This window comes from Triturus cristatus, chromosome 8 (assembly GCF_964204655.1).
Source record: "Triturus cristatus chromosome 8, aTriCri1.1, whole genome shotgun sequence".
NCBI classification, from domain to species: Eukaryota; Metazoa; Chordata; class Amphibia; order Caudata; family Salamandridae; genus Triturus; species Triturus cristatus.
Genome location: NC_140591.1, coordinates 11,727,784 through 11,754,113, shown reverse-complemented (window position 1 = coordinate 11,754,113; position 26,330 = coordinate 11,727,784). Strand labels below are relative to the sequence as shown.

Below are 26,330 nucleotides of genomic sequence, written 5' to 3'. Positions count from 1 at the left end.
TCGCGGCCGGGCTCGGCACTCCCGCTTCACAGAGGCTAGATGGCAGGTGCCAGGGCCGCAATGCCGGCAGACTGCCAGGCAGCCGAAGCGATCCGACAGATGTCTCAGGTCAGGAGACGATTAGCCCGCTTCGCACACACAGCGAGTCGGACTGCCGCGTAGGTGACCTCTCATCCAGCGGCTGTCCGACAATGCTTCCTAAGCAGTCCTGGGCGTTGGTGCAAGCACGGCCCTACAAGGTCTGGGCTGCACCCTAGCGTATCGCAGTGCCAAGGGCGCGCCTGCGCTGCCAGCCTTTCGGGTCTCCCAGGGCACCTCAGCTATGTGCGCGTCTCAGGCGACACCGAGAGCCTCTGTTCTTGAGTCTGGGGATCCGAGGTCTCGGAGGCGGGCACGTCAGGGCTCCCTTTCTTCGTTAAAACCACCGCTAGGCGCCCAGCGCACCCCGGAGTCACAACTCCTCCACTGCGCTCGATTTGGGGCAGACGAAGCTGTCGGATAGATGCCGGATCGGTGGACAATGTGCAGAGCTAAAGGCTCAAGCGGGCCCCCCACTTGTAATCCATTTCTTATTATTAGCCTCAGCCACCATTGTTTTGATTACTCCCTGAAGTTCATTCAAGGCATCTCTGGGAAGAGGATGATAGTTCTTCCGTTCTCGCAACAATCTCAAGACCTCTGCGTCATAGTCAGTAGTATTCATAACTACGATCGCGCCGCCTGTATCGGCAGATTTAATTGTTATGGAGTCATTATCTTGTAGTTTCTTTACTGCCTCCGAATCATCGTGACTCATGTTGTTAAACGTGTCATGGTATATTATTATTTTTTTTTTTTACTTTCTGCCTTTTTATGGCTAAATCTTATGGTACAAAAGTACAGGTTGATAGTGCTGAGGTTTCCAAAATAGAGCGGATTACCTTTATCGGGTAAGCAAGAAGAACATTGATTGAACAACTAGCATCATACAAACCCAGAAACCTACAAGGTTCTCCAAAACAGATTTTGTTTTTCAAGTTCAAGCAGTATGTATCTCTTTATTTCAGGTTTGATGACAGATTTTTTTTTTTTTTAAACATACTTTATTGGTTTCCTTAAGATTACAACTTCCGCCATCATTAGTATACATCATAACATATCAAATCCCGACAGATTCAGCAAAGAAGCACAGAAATAGTAAGCGGCGAGACAGATAGCTACGAGCTACCAATGGACGAATCGGGCACGTGTAACCTGTCAGTGTTCGAGTGGTTGCAGCATCCATAATTCTGTTATTAGGTTGTCACCAACCTTGCCTCTCACCTCCCAACCAACAATTCTACATTTAGTCCACCGCTGCGGAGGCGAGGAACCGCACAGTAAAGATACCTGAGAACAACAATGTCTGAGTTCAACACCGTGGAAAGTCCATTATCTTCAACGTTTATCATCCGGTGTCTCGTTTGATTCGCATTATCAAAACCAACTTTAGAAAATTCCCCCCTCCCACCTCCCAGCCCCTTCCCCCAACCCAACTTCCCCCCCCTGCCCTCCCCCCCCCTCTGCCGGGTCAACGTAACTCAAGGTCCATGTATCGAAGTACTCATACGGGGCCACCTTCTATCTCCCTCCCCTGTCCTGGGGTCTCCCCCTCTCCCATACATCACGTTTATCTAGTTGTTCCAATTTGGAGATTTCCTCCAAAACTTTCTGTTCGAATACTAGAACCTCCGGTCGCACTGAAGAACTGGGTGGGCAAAACTTGGAAGGTTGGTGCACATTAGTTGCAGATACTTTGGGTACTTTGCCACATTATGTTCGTCTTTCTCTGGCAGCAGCTCAAATGGATGTGGCCAGTCACTAGCCAACATGGAATTTTAGGTCTGGCTTGACAGTACAACAGTCACCTAACTTGTTAACCTGTACCAATATTATTCAAGAGTTCATTGCTTTCACACAATACATATCTATAGCCGTGCTATTTATTCACATTACCATTCAAAAGCAAAAGGAACAAATGATGGACGGAGAACTGGACAATGCAAACATTCACCCCCAGTCACAAAGATCGTAGATTAATCCATCATTCTTTTGCTCACCACCTCACCCCAGTTTGGACCCAGCCATATGCAAATCAGTCTTGACCCTGTTCCTTGTGGGAACAGTCCAGCCCAGACTGCCATGCCAGGTACTCCGTGGACCAGAAACAAGCATTCTGGGACCGGTTTCGCGGCATCACCCCTCATCAGCCAGGCTATCTTGAATCCAGTGGCACGGTGAGCACGGGCCCCACGTCTGAGCATACCCAGCGCACTTAGGGTGACAAAAGCAAAAGGAACAAATGATGGACTGAGCGCTGAACAATGCAAACATTCACCCCCAGTCACAAAGATCTGGGTTTATTCCATTGTTCTCTTACTCACCACGCCCCCAGATCCTCGTGACTGGGGGTGAATGTTTGAATTGTTTAGCATTCTGTCCATCATTTGTACTTTTGCTTTTTTCACATTACCATTCAACATCCCTTTAAAGCCAGATCTATTGGCATTGCCAATGCCTGTTGTTTCTATTTTTAACACTCAATCTAACTATAACCCTAACTCCTAAGCTTAAGTCTAACCTTTGCATAACGCTAATAAGTCATTGGGGGAGGGTCTACGGAGAGATGAGGGGCACTGGTGGAGGGTGGTAGTGAGGGAATCCATGGTGAAGGAGGTCATTCGAGGGGCTACGGAGAGATGTGGGGCACTGGTGGAGCGTGGCAGTGAGGGAATCTGAGGAGGAGGTCACAAGGGGGAGGGGCTACGGAGAGATGAGGGGCATGGGTGGAGGGTGGTAGTGAGGGAATCCATGGTGAAGGAGGTCATTGGAGGGGCTACAGAGAAATGTGGGGCGCTGGTGGAGCGTGGCAGTGAGGGAATCCAAGGAGGAGGTCATGAGGGGGAGGGGCTATGGAGAGATGAAGAGCACTGGGGGAGGGTGGCAGTGAGGGAATCCGAGGAGGAGGTCATGAGGGGGAGGGGCTACGGAGACGAAGGGCACTGGTGGAGGGTGGTAGTGAGGGAATCCGAGGAGGAGGTCATGAGGGGGAGGGCCTACGGAGAGATGAGACACAATGGTGGCAGTGAGGGAATCCAAGGAGGAGGTCATGAGGGGGAGGGGCTACGGAGACGAAGGGCACTGGTGGAGGGTGGTAGTGAGGGAATCCGAGGAGGAGGTCATGAGGGGGAGGGGCTACGGAGAGATGAGGGGCATGGGTGGAGGGTAGTAGTGAGGGAATCCATGGTGAAGGAGGTCATTGGAGGGGCTACAGAGAGATGTGGGCACTGGTGGAGCGTGGTAGTGAGGGAATCCAAGGAGGAGGTCATGAGGGGGAGGGGCTATGGAGAGATGAAGAGCACTGGGGGAGGGTGGCAGTGAGGGAATCCGAGGAGGAGGTCATGAGGGGGAGGGGCTAAGGAGAGATGAGGAGCATGGGTGGAGGGTGGTAGTGAGGGAATACATGGTGAAGGAGGTAATTGGAGGGGCTACAGAGAGATGTGGGGCACTGGTGGAGCGTGGTAGTGAGGGAATCTGAGGAGAAGGTCACAAGGGGGAGGGGCTACGGAGCAATGAGGTGCGCTAGTGAAGCTTGGTAGTGAGGGAATCCAAGAAGGAGGTCATTTGGGGAGGGTCTACGGAGAGATGAGGGGCACTGGTGGAGGGTGGCAGTGAGGGAATCCATGGAGGAGGTCATGAGGGGGAGGGGCTACGGAGACGAAGGGCACTGGTGGAGCGTGGCAGTGAGGGAATCTGAGGAGGAGGTCATGAGGGGAGGGGCTAAGGAGAGATGAGGAGCATGGGTGGAGGGCTGTAGTGAGAGAGTCCGTGGGGAAGGAGGTGATCGAGGGTGCCAAACACGATTGTTGCACGGGGCACCACCAGCGCTAAAGCCGGCCCTGAGGCTTGTTGAACTCATGGTTAATGTGGACGTTAGAGTGAGGGTGCAGTTGTACTTCCAGGTCATCGCCTGATGGAGCATCAGTCTCTTAGAGCTCTGACCCCTGGTGCTGACTCTACTCTCAGCACCCATGAGACATGTATGGAGAGCCCTCTCCCCTACCCCCTCAAGGCTCATGGGCGGGCACCTACCTCTCACGTTGACCCCCATGACCTTCTCGGCGGGGACCGTCCCCAGGGTGTCGATGATGGCCGCCGTGTGGATGACCAGTGACAGGCCCTGGCAGGCCCTGAGCAGCAGCTCGGCGTCCTGGATGTCCCCCTTCATCAGTTGCAGCTTGGTCTTACCCTGGTACTCTGTAGAAATAGAAGAAGGACACCAGGGTTGGTGTGGAGTCTTTAGAGACCTGAGGTCAGCACACCGCAGGCATACATCACTGAGGGGGCGCGCGCAGAGACCAGGCAATGTGCATGGACAAAGAAGGAACAGGAGGTGTAGTGTTGTATTACACATACAACATCACACAACCAAACACGCAAAGCACATGATAACATACTGTGGCACATGAGACAAACAGCCCAGCACAGCTTGGCACACAGCACAACATAAGAAGGGAGCTCGACTAAGGTGAGCATCACAGGACAGGCGTTTTCTGAAACATACCACAGCCACACATGTCCAACATGACATTCAAGCCACACACACATATGATAGAATAGTCTCCTTGGGTGAGGCAGAGAGAACATCCCAGAGGCAATAAATATATAGTGATGTCCTGCAGCATAATATTCTTACACGTAATACCCGACAAGCATCACTCTCTGCATCAGACACACCCTACTCATCCACCAACCAGTGCAAACATTACTAAACAGTACTCCGGAGAGAGAGATCTTCACTAACCAGACTCAGTGACTCCAGACATCACTACTCATCCATCAACAAGTACAAACATTACTAAACAATACTCTGGAGATAGACCTCTTGACTAACCAGACTCAGTAACACCAGACATCATACTTATCCATCAACAAGTACAAACATTACTAAACAATACTCTGGAGACAGAGCTCCTCACTAACCAGACTCAGTAACACCAGACATCACTACTGATCCATCAACCAGTGCAAACATTGCTAAACAATACTCTGGAGAGAGAGTGATTCACTAACCTGACTCAGTAACACCAGACATCATACTTATCCATCAACAAGTACAAACATTACTAAACAATACTCTGGAGACAGAGTTCCTCACTAACCAGACTCAGTAACACCAGCCATCACTACTCATCCATCGACAAGTACAAACATTACTAAACAATACTCTGGAGACAGAGTTCCTCACTAACCAGACTCAGTAACACCAGCCATCACTACTCATCCATCGACAAGTACAAACATTACTAAACAATACTCTGGAGAGAGAGTGATTCACTAACCTGACTCAGTAACACCAGACATCACTACTCATCCATCGACAAGTACAAACATTACTAAACAATACTCTGGAGACAGAGCTCCTCACTAACCAGACTCAGTAACACCAGACATCACTACTCATCCATCAACAAGTACAGACATTACTAAACAATACTCTGGAGACAGAGCTCCTCACTATCCAGACTCAGTGACTCCAGACATCACTACTCATCCATCAACCAGTGCAAACATTACTAAACAATACTCTGGAGATAGACCTCTTCACTAACCAGACTCAGCAACACCAGACATCACTACTCATCCATCGACAAGTACAAACATTGCTAAACAATACTCTGGAGAGAGAGTGATTCACTAACCTGACTCAGTAACACCAGACATCACTATTCATCCATCAACAAGTACAAACATTACTAAACATTACTCTGGAGAGAGAGTGATTCACTAACCTGACTCAGTAACACCAGACATCACTACTCATCCATCGACAAGTACAAACATTACTAAACAGTACTCTGGAGACAGAAAGATCTTCACTAACCAGACTGAGTAACACCAGACATCACTACTCATCCATCGACAAGTACAAACATTACTAAACAATACTCCAGAGGGAGAGAGATTCACTAACCAGACTCCCGACTCCACACGTCCTTCACTCATGAGTGTGTGAATCTCACAACTCTGCAGGCTGCACAGATACCAAACTAACTGTGAGGCCATGTGTTTAAATCATATCAAAACACGATATGACATCACACTAATATATACAAAACAACACAAAGTTTCTAGAAGTAGAACAACATAGAACCTTCTGCAGTGCTCTGCAGGTTATCATAACACAGGAAAGAATGCCTAACATGCAACAATATAACACAAGACAGCAGAGCATGACCGTGGTGTAATACGTAACTCAACAAAGTATCAATGACAACAAAGTGTATCACACATAAGCCAAACATAACATAACATTAGTAATATACCTGGTGAAATGGCCCAAAGCCAGCAGTGCACTGTGGATACACAACATAACACAAAGAGCTGACACGCCCTATAGAGGACTCACACGGTACAAAAAGAGTTTGCCCCCTAAAAGCGCCACACAAAAACAACCACACAGCCAACAGCACCAGGCTTAGACTATCTAATGCCAGGGTAAGGGCATGTGATTTGCCGAAAAGCTGCATAAACAACTGGCAAAGGGGCTCCAACAAACATCAAAACACACACTCACAGCTTATTGAGAAAGACTCTGCCACCCATCCAAAACACACTCACAGCCCATTGACGATCACACTTCCACCCAACCAAAACACACTCACAGCCCATTGAGGATCACACTTCCACCCAACCAAAACACACTCACAGCCCATTGAGGATCACACTTCCACCCAACCAAAACACACTCACAGCCCATTGAGGATCACACTTCCACCCAACCAAAACACACTCACAGCCCATTGAGGATCACACTTCCACCCAACCAAAGAGCCCTAAAGGTAATTGAGGATGTCGCTGCCACCCACCCAAAATACACACTTACAGCACATTGAGGATGACACTGCCACCCAACGAAAACACACACTCAGCTAATTGAGGATCACACTTCCACCCAACCAAAATCCACACTTACAGCACATTGAGGATGACACTGCCACCCAACCAAAATACACACTTACAGCACATTGAGGATGACACTGCCACCCAACCAAAATACACACTCACAGCACATTGATGATGACACTGCCACCCAACCAAAATACACACTTACAGCACATTGAGGATGACACTGCCACCCAACCAAAATACACACTTACAGCACATTGAGGATGACACTGCCACCCAACCAAAATACACACTCACAGCACATTGATGATGACACTGCCACCCAACCAAAATACACACTTACAGCACATTGAGGATGACACTGCCACCCAACTAAAACAGATACTCTCAGCTCATTGAGGATCACACTTCCACCCAACCAAAACATACTCACAGCCCATTGAGGATCACACTTCCACCCAACCAAAACACACTCACAGCCCATTGAGGATCACACTTCCACCCAACCAAAGAGCCCTAAAGGTCATTGAGGGTGTCGCTGCCACCCACCCAAAATACACACTTACAGCACATTGAGGATGTCGCTGCCACCCACCCAAAATACACACTTACAGCACATTGAGGATCACACTTCCACCCAACCAAAACATACTCACAGCCCATTGAGGATCACACTTCCACCCAACCAAAACACACTCACAGCCCATTGAGGATCGCACTTCCACCCAACCAAAACACACTCACAGCCCATTGAGGATCACACTTCCACCCAACCAAAGAGCCCTAAAGGTCATTGAGGATGTCGCTGCCACCCACCCAAAATACTCACTTACAGCACATTGAGGATGATACTGCCACCCAACTAAAACACACACTCAGCTCATGGAGGATGACACTTCCACCCAACCAAAACATACTCACAGCCCATTGAGGATCACACTTCCACCCAACCAAAGAGCCCTAAAGGTCATTGAGGATGTCGCTGCCACCCACCCAAAATACTCACTTACAGCACATTGAGGATGACACTTCTACCCAACCAAAACATACTCACAGCCCATTGAGGATCACACTTCCACCCAACCAAAACACACTCACAGCCCATTGAGGATCACACTTCCACCCAACCAAAGAGCCCTAAAGGTCATTGAGGATGTCGCTGCCACCCACCCAAAATACACACTTACAGCACATTGAGGATGACACTGCCACCCAACGAAAACACACACTCAGCTCATTGAGGATGACACTTCCACCCAACCAAAATACACACTTACAGCACATTGAGGATGACGCTGAAACCCAAGCAAATCACACTCGCAGCACATTGAGGGTGATTGCTGCCACCCAACCAAAATACACACTAATAGCTCATTAAGGATGACACTTCCACCAAAACAATACACAATACCCAGGACATATCACCACTAGATGATTCAAACTCCAGTCTGCAGCTGAGACCCCATATTTGGGGCACTCTAGAGAGGTGATAGTGCTACAAAGCCATCTTACTGACAGGCGGGTGTGATGCAAACACCAACACAAACACCAACAACATCACATGATAACAAGCAGTTTAGTTTTCAACAACCACTGCGTTGTAAAGAAGCCTCATTGCGCAGGACTATAGCACAGGCACTGTGCCTGCAGAGTGTGGCGGTGCCGCGCAGAAATGGTACAAATGTTAAGAGAAGTGAGGGTGTCAGAAAGATGAGCAGAGGTCCCAGCAGACCACCTTCCTCTTTCATCCTTGGTCCTGATGAGAGAGGTCACGTGTTGCCACCTCTTCTGGCTTCCTCCTTACAGCTCTTACTCCATTGCGTTGCGCTTAGTCCCTGAAGAAGGACACCTCTTCACCCCCACATCCTGACCCACCCATTGTCCACATCTGTAAATCTAGTATTCACATTGTACCCTCATGTACGAGGGGCGGTTGCCTCTAATCTATTCTCTTCATCTGTGAGGTGGCCTTTGATGAGCAAATGGGGGGGGGGATAGACATCCACTCTAGGGGTCCTATTTAAGGGTGGGCACAATGTTCTGTTCTGCCGCATTAACTTTATAATGCGGAGCTCTGGCCAAGTTCCATCAATTGCCGCATGGTGGAATGTTTTCTCACATGCATGCCAAAACGGTAAGTGTGCCAGTGCAAGCCAGATTTGATGCCCCCCAGTGTGATTTTTGTCATTAGGAGGACATCTGACGAGATTTTTCCAACACAAATGGTCGCGACCATTCACGTTCCGAAGGCTGAAGTAGAAAATCTCAAGTGTAAAATCACTTCGAGTATCCGTGCCCTCTGGCGCACCGCGTGGTGCCATTCACACTGATTTTTTAGTATGGAACGCCCTGCGGGCGCTAAACCACAGCTTGAGCAGCGCGACATGCCTATTTCTGCCCGTTGGCAGAACTCCATGGAATCGCGTGAAGTTTTTTTTTTAACTCTGCAGAATTCCACATAGTCATATTCCGCGAGTTCCGCCCACCCCTAATTCTATTCCATAGCTTTACTGAGAAGCTTGTATCCAGGGTTGAGAAGGTTTTTAGATAGAGTAAACACCCCTAACATAGGTGTCTTTCCCGTCTTCTTGTTGAGGAAGCTGAGCATGGCCAGGAGGTGGAAAAGGTCATATTTACGGCCTCGAAGGTCATAAAGTCACCCCCTGCTCTGGCGCCCTAGGCAACGCCCTCGTCATTCCTTATTGTAGCGCGGGTCTTTACATTACATGCATTATTGCAGCCACACCATAATAAATGCCTCATGCTAGGTTGATGGCAATGTGCCTGATGTCTTCATGGCAATAGTGATATGTTTTTTACTACTTGCCTAAAGAAAGACCTATTATATTCACTACCAATACTTAGATTGGGCTTTAGGTCAGCCTAGGGCCTATCATTGGTTGGGTTCCTTGTCCATCTCATTTGCCTACGCCTTCTTCAATGGCTTTGCTTCCTCTGATTCTGTTTGTCCCTCCCCTGGAGCATAGCATCTTTACCAACCTTTTCACTGAATGGTTTGTATCCTTCCAGGGCTGAGTTCAGGAAGCTTTATCATTCTTTTTCTTTCAGCAATCCATGGGAGTGCATGTGTTTACCTGCTCTCTTCCGCATGTGTTGCATCCATTGGTCCCCCTACTTTATTATTACTTGTTTTTGCATTGTTTTCTCACTAGCTTGCATGAGGGCCCGTAACTGCACCCCGCTGCTAGGTCGCTCACTTTCATACCATCCTGCGATGCTGCCATCCCCACTTCCTCTGTGCATTCCCGCCTCCAGCATCACTTTAAAGAAAAGAAAACTTTTAGCAAAGGCCCGCCAGCTGCACACTGCTGCCAGGTTACTGACTTTCTCGCCCATCACTTCACCACCTCCCAGACTGAGGGCCTGTTTTAGATTTCGGCAGGTGGGTTGCTCCGTCATAACGGTGAAAGAGAACCCCATTGCCGAAGTATAAATCCCATAATATCCTACAGGATATCGTTCACCATTGTGATGCAGTAACCCATCCTCCAAAATCTACACCAGGCCCCAAGGGCCCTTCAGCCGTCCCGAGCGGCCCTTCTTTAGTTCACTTTTTTCTGTGGGTGACCAGCGGCTACACACTGCTACTGGAGAGCTCACTGCTCTGTATTAGCGTACGCTCGTGCACACACACACACACACACACACACACTTTACCATTCTAAAATGGAGCCCAGATCAACACTTTGCACCAGCTTACTTCCCTATTGGTGGTCACTGGCACAATGTGTGGACAAGTGGTGCCCTTAATGGGCTTCCAGACCTGCCCAATGTTCACCCACACACTTAGGGGCTTAGTGGCAACTAAACTGCATTCCTCCCACCGTACTTCGCCTCATCTCTCCTATCTTACCCCTCTGTCTTGCCCGCTCTATCTCTACAGCTGTATGTATCTACACTCTTTCTCTTGTTTTGTGCCCGGGTTTGGCCCACATAGCGAAGCGGCTCATTTCTCACATTGTCCTATTTTTCTCAATAACATTTCTGCTGTGACCTTTGGCACATATTTGTGTGCACAAGACTCTTGGATTAGTTTCTCTGAAACTACTTTGTTTGCTCATCTAGCTTCTCACAACATTTCACGGTGACTTGAACAGCCATTCGATGCACTATGTGCAAATGTCGTCCTATCTTCATCCACGGGGTGACGGAGTAATCTACATATCCATAACATCACTAATCTATACGCACATCGCATGGCTGCCTTCTACTATAGATAATGAGCATCCCAAGGGAGCAGCGGAGGAGGCCCTCCAGCGGACACCGAGGGTCCCTGCATGCTGAGGCTTCACCACGCAGGGGTCTGAAATCTCCGTGAGTGGTGACCAGTTTGTGACCAAGATGTGACCTTCATTTTCTCCCGCCAGGTAATGGGGTTGGATCGTCCCTTGGGGGGGATGCTTGGCTTCCCAGCTACACACACTCTAGGTACACTCAGAGTAGGGTTTGCACAGTAGGAGTGCACCTCGGTGGAACTGCATCTACTGTTTTCTCTCTCGGTGCTTGTAATCACTTTCATCTGCTTCTGTCGACTGATTATCGCAGCACATGTATTCGATACCAGAATAGCGTTGACTCAATCAATATATTGAAAACGTCCCCATGTGAACTGTGGATATTTCTCTGAGCACAAGTAACCACGAGTGAGTGAGTAACCACGAGTGAGTGAGTAACCACGAGTGAGTGAGTAACCACGAGTGAGTGAGTGAACGGATCTGTGTTGTTACCACGATCCCCGAGGGGTCGGGGTTGTCATGTTCCGTGGCTGCCAGAAACCATCGCTCCCCGGGAAGGTTAGGGCGCTTATGGTGGCACTGTGAGCTAGCTGGTCTCTAGGCCAACATATCCTGCGGGGGTACCTGGAATCAGTCTAGGCATCTCACCCAAAGCTTATGTTGTGCAACAAATGCGCAGGTCCTACGGATTAGTGGGAACTACACAACACTCTTGATCTCAGCTCCTCTAACCCACCTTAGTCTTTATCATCTCTCTCTCAGAATACCCTTCATACTTCACCAAACGCCATTGCTCACTACATCCTTCTCCTGGCTTTGCCTGCATCATCTCAATCATCGCTCTTACCACTCTTCCTTTAAGAGCTCTGTCCACCTCTGTATTAACCTTTCTTCTCTTTCTCTATTTCACATCTTTCAACTTCCTGTTTTTGTTCTACACCACCTTTTCCTTTCTACCCTTCAACCGTCTCTCTGGGTTCCTCTCTTCCCCTCTACTCTCTTTACAGGGCCCATTTTTCTATACCTCTTATCATTTTGGCCTTTCTGCCTTGAATCTCTTAGTTTTTCCTCAATTCTCTGTATCTGCATACCTTTTATTTATTAATTTGAAAAGTTTTATATAGTGCTGGCTAGACCCGGAGACACAGCGTGGAGACAAGGAAGTAACAGTGTCTCATGTCCAGCTGGGTAGGTGACGGCTCCCAGCGGTAAAGGGATCATTCCCAGTCCTCCGTAATGTGTGATTCCCTTGTCGCGGTGGACTCTCGCAGAGGGGTCTCTGAGACTCCAGGGCATAGATGCTGGATCAATCCCCAACAACGGGCGCCATTTTGAGGTCAGGCGTGGCGTATCCCGCTTGCAAATGCTATCAGAGTTTTTATGTGGGCTTAATTAGGGTACCCTTCTGTCCTCTGAAACTCCCATTAAGATCTCTGGAGGTTAACTCATCTCCCCTACTATACCTGCCTCCAGCTGCCTTTAACTCTTTCTCATTCACCTAATTTTCTACATTACCTCTCACAACCTCACCTATTGAAGTTCTGTGCTCTGCTTCTCACTACAACTCTTTCTTCCTATCTCTGCCTCTCTCTGTCTTACCTATTTCTCTACTTCACTTTCTCTGCCTATTCTTCTTCTTTCTAACTCTCTTCATCTTGCCCCATTCTGCTTCTCCTTTTGCTATACTTTGTAAGCCTCTCTCTTCCATACGCAGCTTTCCATCCCATGTCCATCTTGACCCCGTTCTGCTTTACTTCATGACTCCCACTCGACTCTTCTCCTCATATCTCTGTCCCGATCCTGTACCTTTGCTCGTCCAATGCCCCCTACTCAGCAGGGTCAGCTGTATCTGTCCTCCCAGAGAAGCACACACATACGAAGAGGTGGAGAGGAACAAGGAGGGGAGGGACATTAGGAGACAATCATCAGACGTTAACCAATGGCATTGGGACATTCTTCAGAGCAGCCCTTTGATGTTCACTGTTTGAAGCAAGAACGCCTACAATCGAAGGGGCCGGGGGTGTTGGTGATACAAACTTTTAGGAACTAAAGACTGAGGGGCAGATTTACCTTCCCTGGCGCATCCCTGCAAATCAGCAGGGATGCGCCAGGGAAGAAGCGTCACGCAAGTTTGCCCTTGTGCCACCGCAGATGCGCCGCATTTACAATGCGGTGCATCGTGGCGCTAGGACAAGCAGATACGTGACGCATCTGCCGGCGTAAGGTTGGCGCAGTGCTGAAGTTGTGTCGCAAGCGCGACGCAACTCCAACACTGTTCCAACCTGCCCTATCCCTAACATGGTGCCTTACGCCTGCTTGAAGCAAATGCTACTATCGAGTCTAGGACTAAGGGGCATATTATCAAGACAGGCGATAAAATTATCGCCGCTTTAGCGTCAGGAAACTGCAGCTAAAGCGGCGATAATGGGCTTGATAATATGCTCTATGGAATTCCAATTGAAGCCCATGATAGATGTGAAGGACGTCTAACCTGAGCTTCTATTGGAATTCCATAGAGCAGATTATCAAGCCCATTATCGCCGTTTTAGCAGCAGATTTCTGCCGCTAAAGCGGCGATAATTTTATCGCCTGTCTTGATAATATGCCCCTAAGAGAGCTCAGATGGAGGCAGCAGGGCACAGAGGGAAGGGGCTGATGAAATGCTGGCAGGAAAGGGAAAGGATTTCAGGCACGTCCAGCACTGGAGCTGTACTGTGCATGACCCAGCCCGTACTGCGTCCGTACCCTGCAGTGGTCTGGGCCAGCTGGGGGCGAGAAGCCCTCGGTTGTCAGTCACTTCTATGTCCATCCCCACTCTTGGCTTTAGGGCACGTACAGTACTGGTGCGATACTGTGTAAGGCCGGGTCCATCCCATGTCTGCCCCCTGCACCAGTCTGGCCCAGATGGTAGCTGGCCACCCTCAGCTGAGTCCGCTGCTTCTATGTTTGTCCCTCATGGCTTTAGGGCACTTGCAGTGCTGGAGCGGTACTGTGTGCACTTTGTTTTGTGCCAGCACCAGGGGCAACACAGGTGTGCACTGTATTCTTGTTAATTCGGCTCATCCCTGTGTTCTAAAAATGTCGGAGCGAGCTGCTGCTGAATTTGGCGCAGATCCACGCTCCGAAATATTTTTGCAAATATGCCCCTTCATGATTCCTAGAAATATGTTTCTTCACTTTACATTTCTCCCATTCAAAAGAGAGGCCTGTATTTTCAGTCATACACATGGCACAGAGTCCCCTGGCCACTGGGAGCAAGCGGCCGCTGTGTGGAAACGGGAGACCATTACAATGAAGAGTTAACTCAATCCTTAAGGTAACTTTTGGTTTTGATTTTCTACCACTTGAAAGCATTCTAAAGCATCATTTTGATCTCACATTCCAATATTGGGTTGACTCAGAGGTAAACAGCTCTGAGCTTCAGTCGTTCCCCTGTGTGTCCTGGGTCGTAGATCTGACAGAGCTCCGCTCCTTACCAGGCCCTGCGGTCTGCAGCCAGAACAAACACCGCCTTCCCTGAGCTTTAAAAGAAAGATGGGACCCTGCGCTTTCATAAAAATGAGCTTAAGCCTGTGAGCAACTCTGAAGGTGTTAGCAAGTGGCGGATGGGTTGGAGACACCTGTGTTAGAGGCTCCCACATCAGCCCATGTTAGAGGCTCCCGCATCAGACAGTGTTAGAGGCTCCCACATCAGACCGTGTTAGAGGCTCCCGCATCAGACAGTGTGAGAGGCTCCCACATCAGACAGTGTTAGAGGCTCTCACATCAGACAGTGTTAGAGGCTCCCACATCAGACCGCGTTAGAGGCTCCCACATCAGACAGTGTTAGAGGCTCCCGCATCAGACAGTGTTAGAGGCTCTCACATCAGACAGTGTTAGAGGCTCCCGCATCAGACAGTGTGAGAGGCTCCCACATCAGACCGTTTTAGAGGCTCCCACAGCAGACAGTGTTAGAGGCTCCCTAGAGGCTCCCGCATCAGACAGTGTGAGAGGCTCCCACATCAGACAGTGTTAGAGGCTCCCTAGAGGCTCCCACATCAGCCCATGTTAGAGGCTCCCGCATCAGACAGTGTTAGAGGCTCCCGCATCAGCCCATGTTAGAGGCTCCCGCATCAGACAGTGTTAGAGGCTCCCCCATCGGACAGTGTTAGAGGCTCCCTAGAGGCTCCCACATCAGACAGTGTTAGAGGCTCCCACATCAGACAGTGTTAGAGGCTCCCCCATCGGACAGTGTGAGAGGCTCCCACATCAGACAGTGTTAGAGGCTCCCTAGAGGCTCCCACATCAGACAGTGTTAGAGGCTCCCACATCAGACCGTGTTAGAGGCTCACACATCAGACAGTGTTAGAGGCTCTCACATCAGACAGTGTTAGAGGCTCCCGCATCAGACAGTGTGAGAGGCTCCCATAGCAGACAGTGTTAGAGGCTCCCACAGCAGACAGTGTTAGAGGCTCTCACGTCAAACCGGGTTAAAGGCTCTCACATCAGACAGTGTTAGAGGCTCACACATCAGACAATGTTAGAGGCTCACACATCAGACAGTGTTAGAGGCTCCCACATCAGACCGTGTTAGAGGCTCCCACATCAGACCGTTTTAGAGGCTCACACATGAGACAATGTTAGAGGCTCCCATATCAGACAGTGTAAGAGGCTCCCACATCAGACAGTGTTAGAGGCTCCCACATCAGACCGTGTTAGAGGCTCCCACATCAGAACGTGTTAGAGGCTCCCACATCAGACAGTGTTAGAGGCTCACACATCAGACAGTGTTCGAGGCTCCCACATCAGAATGTGTTAGAGGCTCCCACATCAGACAGTGTTAGAGGCTCACACATCAGACAGTGTTAGAGGCTCCCACATCAGACAGTCTTAGAGGCTCCCACATCAGCCCATGTTAGAGGCTCCCGCATCAGACGGTGTTAGAGGCTCCCATATCAGACAGTGTGAGAGGCTCCCACATCAGACAGTGTTAGAGGCTCCCACATCAGACAGTGCTAGAGGGTCCCACATCATACAATGTTAGAGGCTCCCACATCAGACAGTGTTAGAGGCTCCCACATCAGACAGTGTTAGAGGCTCTCACATCAGACAGTGTTAGAGGCTCCCACATCAGACAGTGTTAGAGGCTCACACATCAGACAGTGTTAGAGGCTCACACATCAGACAATGTTAAAGGCTCTCACATCAGACAGTGTTAGAGGCTCACACATCAGACAGCAGAGCTGTTACACGGGTTAGAGGCTCACACATCAGACAGTGTTAGAGGCTCACACACCAGACAGCAGAGCTGTTACACGGGTTAGAGACTTACACATCAGACAGTGTTAGAGGCTTAGACAGCAGAGCTGTTACACGGGTTAGAGGCTCACACATCAGACAGTGTTAGAGGCTCACACACCAGACAGCAGAGCTGTTACACGGGTTAGAGGCTCACACATCAGACAGTGTTAGAGGCTCAGACAGCAGAGCTGTTACACGGGTTAGAGGCTCACACATCAGACAGTGTTAGAGGCTCACACATCAGACAGCAGAGCTGTTACATGGGTTAGAGTCTTTCACATCAGACAGTGTTAGAGGCTCACACATCAGACAGTGTTAGCGGCCCTCACATCAGACAGTATTAGAGGCTCGCACATGCTATGATGGAGCAGGGGAAAACAAAATATTTTTTGGACCCCTTTGAAATTAATGACCTCATAACTTTAATGATACTAATTGTTTGAACGCATGTACTAATCAACAAAATGCACCTTTATTAGACACTACGGGCCATATGTAGATAGCTAAATACCGGTCGGTAACGGCCGAAAATCGGTAATTTTCCCGTTACCAACCGGTATTTAGCCCTTTCTAATGTAGGAGGCAGGTTTTAAGGATTCGGTAATTTACCGAATCGGTATTTTAAGAAATCGGTAAAATACCGAATCGGTAAATTACCGAATCCTTAAATCCTATGTAGGGAGCACTCAAGTGAGTGCATTTTTGGTTTAAGGATTCGTTATTTACCACCAACTACAAGTTGATGGTAAATACCGAAAACCTTTTCAAAAGCAATTTTGTGCTTTTTTAAAAGTGCCATGTGGCTGAGGGCATGTATGTGCGCCACATGTGCACACATGCACGATTCAGGGGTGCAACAGGGTGTCAATGTGACACCCTGCCACCCTTGAATATGCTCCCCCTATTACCAATTCGGTATTTACCGAATCGGTAATAGTGAATGGCTTCCCATTCATTCCTATCGGACTCCAGGCCCATAGGAATGAATTGGAAGGGATGCATTATTACCGAATCGGTAAATACCGATTCATAAGTACCGAATATTACCGATTCGGTAATAATTACCGATTATTTACCTACATTCTATTTACCGATTCTTAAATACCGAATCGGTAAAATTCGGCATTTAGGAATCGGTAAATAGAAATTTCCTACATATAGCCCTACATGTGGGAAAACTAACTAGCTTTGCAAAATCTAATTTACTTACAAGTGTGGATTAAATAACATAGGTCTTGTGATTTACCTAAAAATAGAATAAAATTATATGGATTTTGTTGCGTAGCAAAATTATACTGTGGCAAAGAATGCAGATGGTAAGTAAAATGGCTTTAAATGTCACTTTTGCTAGGTAATATCTAACACAGATTATTAGAATGGCGTGTGGTAAACAGAAAGGCTTATTTCTCTATGTCTAAATTCTGTTGTGTTTGTTCTTATATTAGTTTCGCTCGGGCCTGGTAGGCCATGCCTGAAAATGGCTGCCGGAGAGGGATGACATTGCGTGCGCCGACAAAGATGGCCCCGCGCATGAGGAGATTGCATGCTTCAGTCACGTGTATGCGGCCTATGCCCGGAGTGAGAGATGTCAAGGCCAGCCTGACTTGAAACGAGAGTCGTGTCAGGAGTTCAGCATGTATGCATGGGAACGGATGGGAGAACTGAGCTACAGAGGATGGCCATCGGAGTTTCTTACAAATTCATTAACAAGTTAAATTTCCCTTGGACATTGTGGATCACCAGAACTACTGTATGCATTTATTTTTTGCAAACCGGTTCGAACAAGGAGGGCGATGAGGTGACCCTCACCACCCCTCCAATGGGCCAATTAGAATGAATTCAGCCCCTAAAGTATTTAATTTTGAGTGTAGCAAGTAGAGTACAGGGTATAAAATGAGTCTGCGCTTACATTATGAGAGGTTCAGTTCGGTTCGTAGTGGTTCGATCAGATTTGATTCGATTCGACACTCCTTCATTTTTCTATCCTGATGCTACGAGAGGCTCTGTCATTTTGGACTCCGAACTTTGATGGGGAGTAGGAACGAGACCGTTGCGGGAATTGCCCCGGGAGGGAATTGCGTCCGAGGAGTTTAGAGGGACAGTCAGTCAGTGTTGGGAGATCTATCCTGTGAGCTGCGGTTCATTCTTCTTTCTGGTGAACCATTCTCTTCATCGCACTATGGCCAAGGGTAATGATTTTTTTCCGTTTCTATTTTAATTTTACATAAATGCTTACGGATAATGTTAAATGCATATGTCTAATAAAACATAACTTATTTACTTTCATTCAATGAATTCAGATAAAATCATATGCTAACTCTAAGATTGAGTCTGTGATTCTTAAATTAAGCATGAACAATAAATGTTAAAGGTTTTAATCGTGATTGAGCTGGACGTAATCACCATCAACTGATTCTACTAGATGGTCCATCAACCGAATAGCGGAGTACCTTGATGTTTAGAACCGACAGTTTATAAGATTAATGTATATAATGTGTATAATGTACATTCGGTCGTTTTAATAAGGTACCCCGTTCGTCTTGCAGCTCGTCTACTTATCATTAGTCCAGAAAACTGAGTAGATTTGTGTATTCTGTGTCATGGGCCCCACCGACGTAGGTTTATATGAATAAATAGGAGTAGGGGTTTATGGCTTGATGTCATAAGGGAAAGGCTTTATAATAGCCGCGCTGCATCAGCTACAGGCTACTATCTCGGACAGCAGAGCTATCGCTCGGGTTACAGTCTTCCACCTCAGACAGAGTTACACAAATATTAGAATCGCCCTCCTCAGACAGCAGAGCTATCGCTCGGGGAACACAAGGAAGGAGCTTGGGCCCTATTGGTCAGAGAAGAGGGTGATGAGGAGGCTTTAAAAAGTGTCCCCTGCAGTATGTAATGAGGCCAAAGCTCTGGGGATGGGTGGAGACGTCATATTGTACTGAGGGCCGAGGACATCCCTACTAGCCCCACGTGCCCGGACTTAAAGGGACCCCCAGCAAGCCTGGGCGTGTGAGCTTGTGTGCTTGTATGCATGCATTTAGAGGCTATCAGTAGAGCCTCAACCTAGCAGAAGGCAACAGAATGCTGCACGGGGTCAAAGGTGAGGGCACAGTCAGTACGTGATTGGAGGGGATGCGGGGTCAAAGGTGCGCACACAGTCAGATCGTGATTGGAGGGGATTTTGGGTCAAAGGTGAGGACACAGTAGGTACGTGATTGGACGGGATGCTGGGTTCTTAGACCAGAAGTGGATTGTTAATTTCTAATGGTGCAGTGTTATGCCTGGGTAGGATTAATGTTATACCTGTATTTTATTGTGTAATTTCATGTGACTCAAATTCCTAAAATTACCCTATTACATCACTGTTAGACCTGGCACCTTGGCGTGGGTCTCCCTTCCATTTTTGCTGTTTCCTCATGTGTTTTTGCTGGTGTTAGATGCTTTGTGCACTGTGCCACTGCTGTCCAGTGCCACAGTGCAAGTGCTCCCTATTGTAAATTAATGTATGAATTAGGGAGTCCATGATTGGTTGGTTTGGTTTACCTGTCAGACCCTAGTACAGTGCACCAGGAGTGCCCAGGACTTGTAAATCCAAATGCTGCTGGTGGGCTTGCAGCACTGGTTGTGCCACCCACAGAAGCAGCCTGTAAAAGTGTGTCTAAGGCCTGCCATTGCAGAGCCTGCTTGCAGTCTGGTACTGTCATGCGACTGGGCAAGTGCACCCACTTGCCAGTCCGTAAACCTTCCCTTTTCTTCATTTCAGGCACCCCTATGGTAGGCCCAAGGGCAGGGTGCATTGTAAGGATAAGGTAGGACATGCCCTGGTGTGTGTGGCATGTTCTAATAGTGAATTACAGCCATTTTCGTTTTTCACTATTGCAAGGCTACCTGTTCTCCATAGGCCAGAATGGGCATTTTGATTATAACATCCTATAATCCTAACTGACTCAGGGAACATGGTAAAAATTCAAATTTAGTATGCCTGAACTCAGAATGATAAAATACATCTTTTAGTGAAGTTGGTTTTAATATTCTGTGTTTGAAAATACCACTTTTAGAAAGTAGATATTTTCTTGTCTAACCATCCACACCTGCCTCTGCTAGGCTGTGTATTCCTTGTCTGGAGTTTGAGTGATAGGGCTGGGGGATTCCAGGAGACAGGGTGAGTCCGCACAGGGCTGAATAGAGAGATCTGCATCTAGATGGGTGGGAGGAGTTGCACCTGGGACCTGAATAGGGCTGGGCCTTCCCTCCACAATGCTGGCTCCACCTCGTGTGGTGCGTCTGATGTCTCTGCCCTGCACTCTGAAAGGAAAGAAGGAGTCTTGTCATCAAAGTGCTCCAGGACTGACCAGAACTGGTTTGTACTATGCAAATGCCTCTCTGCCTTCAGAGAACAAAGAGAAACGGAGTATAAATATTGGGACCCAAACCCAAGAACTTTAGATCACTTTGGGAAACAAGAAGAAACCTTTGCTGAGGAGTGGAACCAGAAGAAACTGAGGAGAGACTATCCCTGAGCTGAAGTGCTGCTTGGGGGATTGGCCTGCAGTGGTTGCCTGACTGCCAAAGAAAGGAGAAAGAACTTTGTGTGCATTTTTATTCAACTTGTGAAGGATCTCCAAGGGCTTGGAAAAGAGCTTGCCTCCTGCTGAATTCTCAGGGACAACAGACTTCACCCACCAGCTCCCCAAGAGTTATTTTAAAGTGCCTGCAGTTGTGTTGGTCTTTTTGAGGACTTGCGTGTCGCAAGGAGCTGGAAGCGTGACTCAAAAACAAGAAGCGTATCGCCGAACTGCCGCTTCACAACACGAAGCGCCTCGCATCGCTGGAGAAGAGGATCGACGTCGCAGCAGACGCCGCCGCATCTCCGGGAAGCGTGTCGCAGAAGAATCGTTGAGTCACCGCAGGTCCACCGAAGCGCCTCGCATCGTCAGAAGAAGAGGATCGACGTCGCAGCAGAAGCCGCCACATCACTGGGAAGCATGTTGCAGGGCCTGTCGCGGCTCATCGCAGGAGACGAGGATCGATGTCGCATCAGACGCCGCCGCATCTCCGAGAAGCGTGCCGCAGGGCCTGTCACAGCTCACATGTTGAGGAAACATCTCGCATCTCAGGCGAAGGAGATTGATGTCGCATCAGGTGCCGCTGCATCACCGGAAAGCGTGTCGCATCAAGAAGGAAGCGCCATCTTTGTTAATTTGCCCCGGATCTTCAACGCATCACCATCCTTGCAACACTTTTGTTGCCCTGCGTGTCGCATCTTAAGGTACATTGAACTCTGAGTGTCGCATTTACCTTCTCAAGAGAACTAAGCTATTTTAAAGTACAGTATGGTGGATTTTTGTCGTTTATAGTCTTGTGATCAATCTATATAAAGAATACTTATTTTTGACATAAAAATTGTGTGGTGTCCATCTGTAGTGTTGTCACTTGATTACTGTATTTGTCACCAATGCTTTACACACTGCCTCTGAGATAAGCCTGTCTGCTCGTGCCAAGCTACCAAAGGGGGTGAGCAGGGGTTATTTTAGGAGTGTACCCCTTTACCCTGACTAGACGCAAGGGTCCCTATTTGTCACAGGTACCTACCTATGCCAACTAGAGACCTCCAAATCTAACACTCACCTTCAAGGGGGGGGTAGTTTGGGGTGTTACATCCCCCTTATAAATGTATTTTCTGATGAATAGTTTGGTACAGGTGCTTTCAGTCTGGTATGTCGGCATGTCTGTTGGATTTCACCTGAGATCTGTGCATGCACACACTCACAAACACACACACAGGCACACACACATGCACACACTCCCAAACACTCACACACAGGCACACACACACAAACACACACAGGCACAGACTCAAAAACGCACACATGCACGCACTCTCAAACACACACACATGCACACACTCACAAACACAGACATGCACGGACTCACAAACACACACACAGGCACACACTCACAAACACACATACACAGGCACACACTCACAAACACACACATGCATGCATGCACTCACAAACACACACACTCACAAACACACACGCATGCACACACTCACAAACACACACACACAGGCACACACTCACAAACACACACATGCACACACTAACAAACACACACACACATGCACACCCTAACAAACACACACATGCACGCACTCACAAACACAAACACTCAGGCACACACTCACAAACACACACACACAGGCACACACTCACAAACACACACATGCATGCACCCACACACACAGGCACACACGTACAAACACACACACAGGCACACACTCACAAAAACACACACAGGCACACATTCACAAACACACACACATGCACACACTCACAAACACACATGCACACACTCACACACACACACAGGCACACACTCACAAACACACACGCACACACACACAGGCACACATTCACAAGCACACACACACATGCAAACGCTCACAAACACACACACACAGGCACACACAGACAAACACACACAGGCACACACAGACAAACACAATCTCTAGTACAATCCACGCTCCCCTTGTGTGTGCCATGCTTGTCTTATAATGTATTTTATCATTATGTTCCAAAGCAATTGTTAGAAAATCTAAAGCTCGTTGCCCCCACCCCCCATAAGGCCCACACCCCTATAATCTTACTGACCAGATCACGCCACTTACTACACCAGTAACAACTCCCCGCCGTAACTCTCACAGAGCACCTCAGTCCTCACCCGAAACACCCCATTCTGTTTACACAGCGAGCCTCCCTCACAGCTCTCACGGTGCACCTCAGCCCTCACACGAAAAACACAATTCTGTTCAGTGACACCACTGAGCCTCCCTCACAACTCTCACAGTCCACCTCAGCCCTCAACCCCAAACACCCCATTCTGTTCAGTGACACCCGTGAGCCTCCCTCACAGCTCTGACAGAGCACCTCAGCCCTCACCCGAAACACCCCATTCTGTTCACACCACTGAGCCGCCCTCGCAGCTCTCACAGTCCACCTCAATCCTCACCCGAAATACCCCATTCTGTTCAGTGACACAAATGAGCCTCTCTGACAGCTCTCACAGTCCACCTCAGCCCTCAACCCCAAGCACCCCATTCTGTTCAGTGACACCCGTGAGCCTCCCTCACAGCTCTCACGGAGCACCTCAGCCCTCACCCGAACACCCCATTCTGTTCAGTGACACCAGTGAGCCTCTCTGACAGCTCTCACAGTGCACCTTAGTCCTCACCCGGAACACCCCATTCTGTTCACACCACTGAGACGCCCTCGCAGCTCTCACAGTGCACCTCAGCCCTCACCCGAAACACCCCATTCTTTTCAGTGACACCTGTGAGCACGCCTTGTAGCTCTAACAGAGCATCTCAGTCCTCACCCGAAACACCCCATTCTGTTCAGTGACACCCGTGAGCATCCCTCACAGCTCTCACAGTGCACCTCAGCCCTTATCCGAAACACCCCATTCTGTTCAGTGACACCAGTGAACCTGCCTGACAGCTCTCACAGTGCACCTCAGGCATCACCCGAAACACCCCATTCTGTTCACAGCAGTGACCCTCCCTTCAGCTCTCACAGAGCACCTCAGTCCTAACCCGAAACCCCCCATTCTGGTCACACCAGTGAGCCTCCATCCAGCTCTCACCGTGCAACTCAGCCCTTACCCGAAACACCCCATTCTGGTCACACCAGTGAGCCTCCCTCACAGCTCTCATCGTGCACCTCAGCCCTCACCCGAAACACCCCATTCTGGTCACACCAGTGAGCCTCCCTCACAGCCCTCATAGTGCGCCTAAAGCCCGAGTTCAGCTCTCACAATGTGCCTCGGTCAGGACTTGAATTATTCAAGCCCTACACCAGGGACCCTCGACTTCAACCCCAACAGTGCCCCACAGGGGCCCTCGACTCCAACCCCAACAGTGCCCCACAGGGGCCCTCGACTCCAACCCCAAGTGCCCCACAGGGTCCCTCAACTCCAACCCCAAGTGCCCATAGGGGCCCTCGACTTCAAGGCCAACAGTGCCCCACAGGGACCCTCTACTCCAACCTCAACAGTGCCCCCACAGGGACCCTCTAAGTCTAATCCAACCCCAACAGTGCCCCACAGGGACCCTTTACTCCAATCCCAACGTCCCCGTAATTCGTGGTGTAACATAAAATGATGCCCCCCCCCCCCCTTCCGCAGAGTGTGAAGAGGGGCCCTTGATCTCTCAAAAATTCATCGGCCTATTGGCCTTGTACGGAATGTGGCCCTCCGAAAGGTTAGTGGGGGGCCCTAGGGTGTGTTATGACCCTGTCCTCAATCATGATTTGAGGTATGTATTCAGTTCAAACACTGGGCCTGAAATCAGCCACACCTCGATACCCCGAAGCACCCCATTCTATCCAAGCATAGCGCTTAGAACCCCACCTGCGGCGCTCAAACTTCTGCGCGTGTCGATAAGAGCCTTGCTGGTCATTCCGTTCGCACAAAGCGCTACACAAAACAATTGCGCGCACAAAAAACACACAGAAGTACATTTGGGCTAAAAGAGGGACAGGTCAAAGGTCACTCACTGTCGCAGACCTTCAGCAGGGTGGGGCTGAAGGCGAGGTCCATCATCCGCAGCTCGGCCAGGCCCTCCTCTTCCTCCAGCAGGGTCTGCACGATCCTTTGCCCCAGGAAGCCCCCGGCTCCCGTCACCAGGCACCTCACCCCTGCGAGGGAGGGGGGCATGACGGCTCCCGAGGCCCCTCACCGGCCCCGACACGCCCGGGGGACTCCTGTCGTGAGGCCCGACTGCTGCTGCCGGTGTCTGTCGTGAGGCGCGACTGCTGCTGCCGGTGACTGTCGTGAGGCCCGACTGCTGCTGCCGGTGTCTGTCGTGAGGCCCGACTGCTGCTGCCGGTGGCTGTCGTGAGGCGTGACTGCTGCTCTCGGTGACTGTCGTGAGGCCCGACTGCTGCTGTCGGTGTCTGTCGTGAGTTTCTTTGATGCTGTCGGTGTCTGTCGTGAGGCCCGACTGCTTCTGTCGGTATCTGTCTTGAGCTTCGTTAATGCTTGCGGCGCTGTCGGTATCTGTCCTGCGTTTCTTTGATGCTGTCGTTATCTGTCGTGAGTTTCTGCGATGCTTGCGGCGCTGTCGGTGTCTGTCGTGAGTTTCTGTGATGCTGGCGGCGCTGTCGGTGTCTGTCGTGAGTTTCTCTGGCTCTCTTTGGCTCTATCACTAGTCACTCACCCTGTCTGTACCTCAGTTTGCTCGGCACTGTAGCTCAGCGAGTACCTGCACTTTATACTCCCAATGCCTGCGCCGCTCTACCTGTGAGGGACCAGCAGGGCTCCGTGGGAGAGGCTTCAAGGCGCTGGCGCCGCTCTACCTGTGAGGGACCAGCAGGGCTCCCGAGGAGAGGCTTCAAGGCGCTGGCACCGCTCTACCATTGATGGACCAGCAGGGCTCTCGAGGAGCGGCTTCAAGGCGCTGGCGCCGCCCTACCTGTGATGGACCAGCAGGGCTCTCGAGGAGCGGCTTCAAGGCGCTGGTGCTGGTCTCCCTTCCGTAGGACGGGGTCTTAGTGCAAGCGAGCCGGCAGGCGTGAGTTCATATGTCGAGTAGTTGGTCTGGCCAGAGGTGCAGTATTTATGCCCTGTGTGTCTGGCACCTCCTAAGTCACTGCTGCTCACTCACTCCCACAATCCCCAGGGCCTCCCTTCTCCCTCCCCGGCACCTTGTCACCTGCCCCTCCCCTCCCCCCCACTCTCTCCCGATTCCCCCCTAACGCCTCCCAGCAGAAGACGTGGCTTCGGGCCCAGGGCCACCTCTTGCTCTGCCGTCTTCAGGCGCTATCACTCTCGGTCAGGTCAAGGACAGCGCTTTGTAGTGAT

General features: G+C 49.5%; 1 protein-coding gene across 1 annotated transcript in view; it reads right to left on the bottom strand.

The window, feature by feature from the left end:
* LOC146799831 (3 beta-hydroxysteroid dehydrogenase/Delta 5-->4-isomerase-like) overlaps positions 1 to 26,050 on the bottom strand; it is a 53,207-nt gene extending 27,157 nt beyond the window's left edge. The window contains exons 1-2 of the mRNA XM_085620723.1: positions 25,025 to 26,050; positions 4,111 to 4,275 (exon numbers count right to left, since the gene is read on the bottom strand). Of these exons, the coding sequence (XP_085476849.1) occupies positions 4,111 to 4,275; positions 25,025 to 25,184 (325 nt within the window). The 5' untranslated portion in view covers positions 25,185 to 26,050. The remainder of the gene's footprint in view (positions 1 to 4,110; positions 4,276 to 25,024) is intronic.
* Between the last annotated feature and the right edge of the window lie 280 nt (positions 26,051 to 26,330).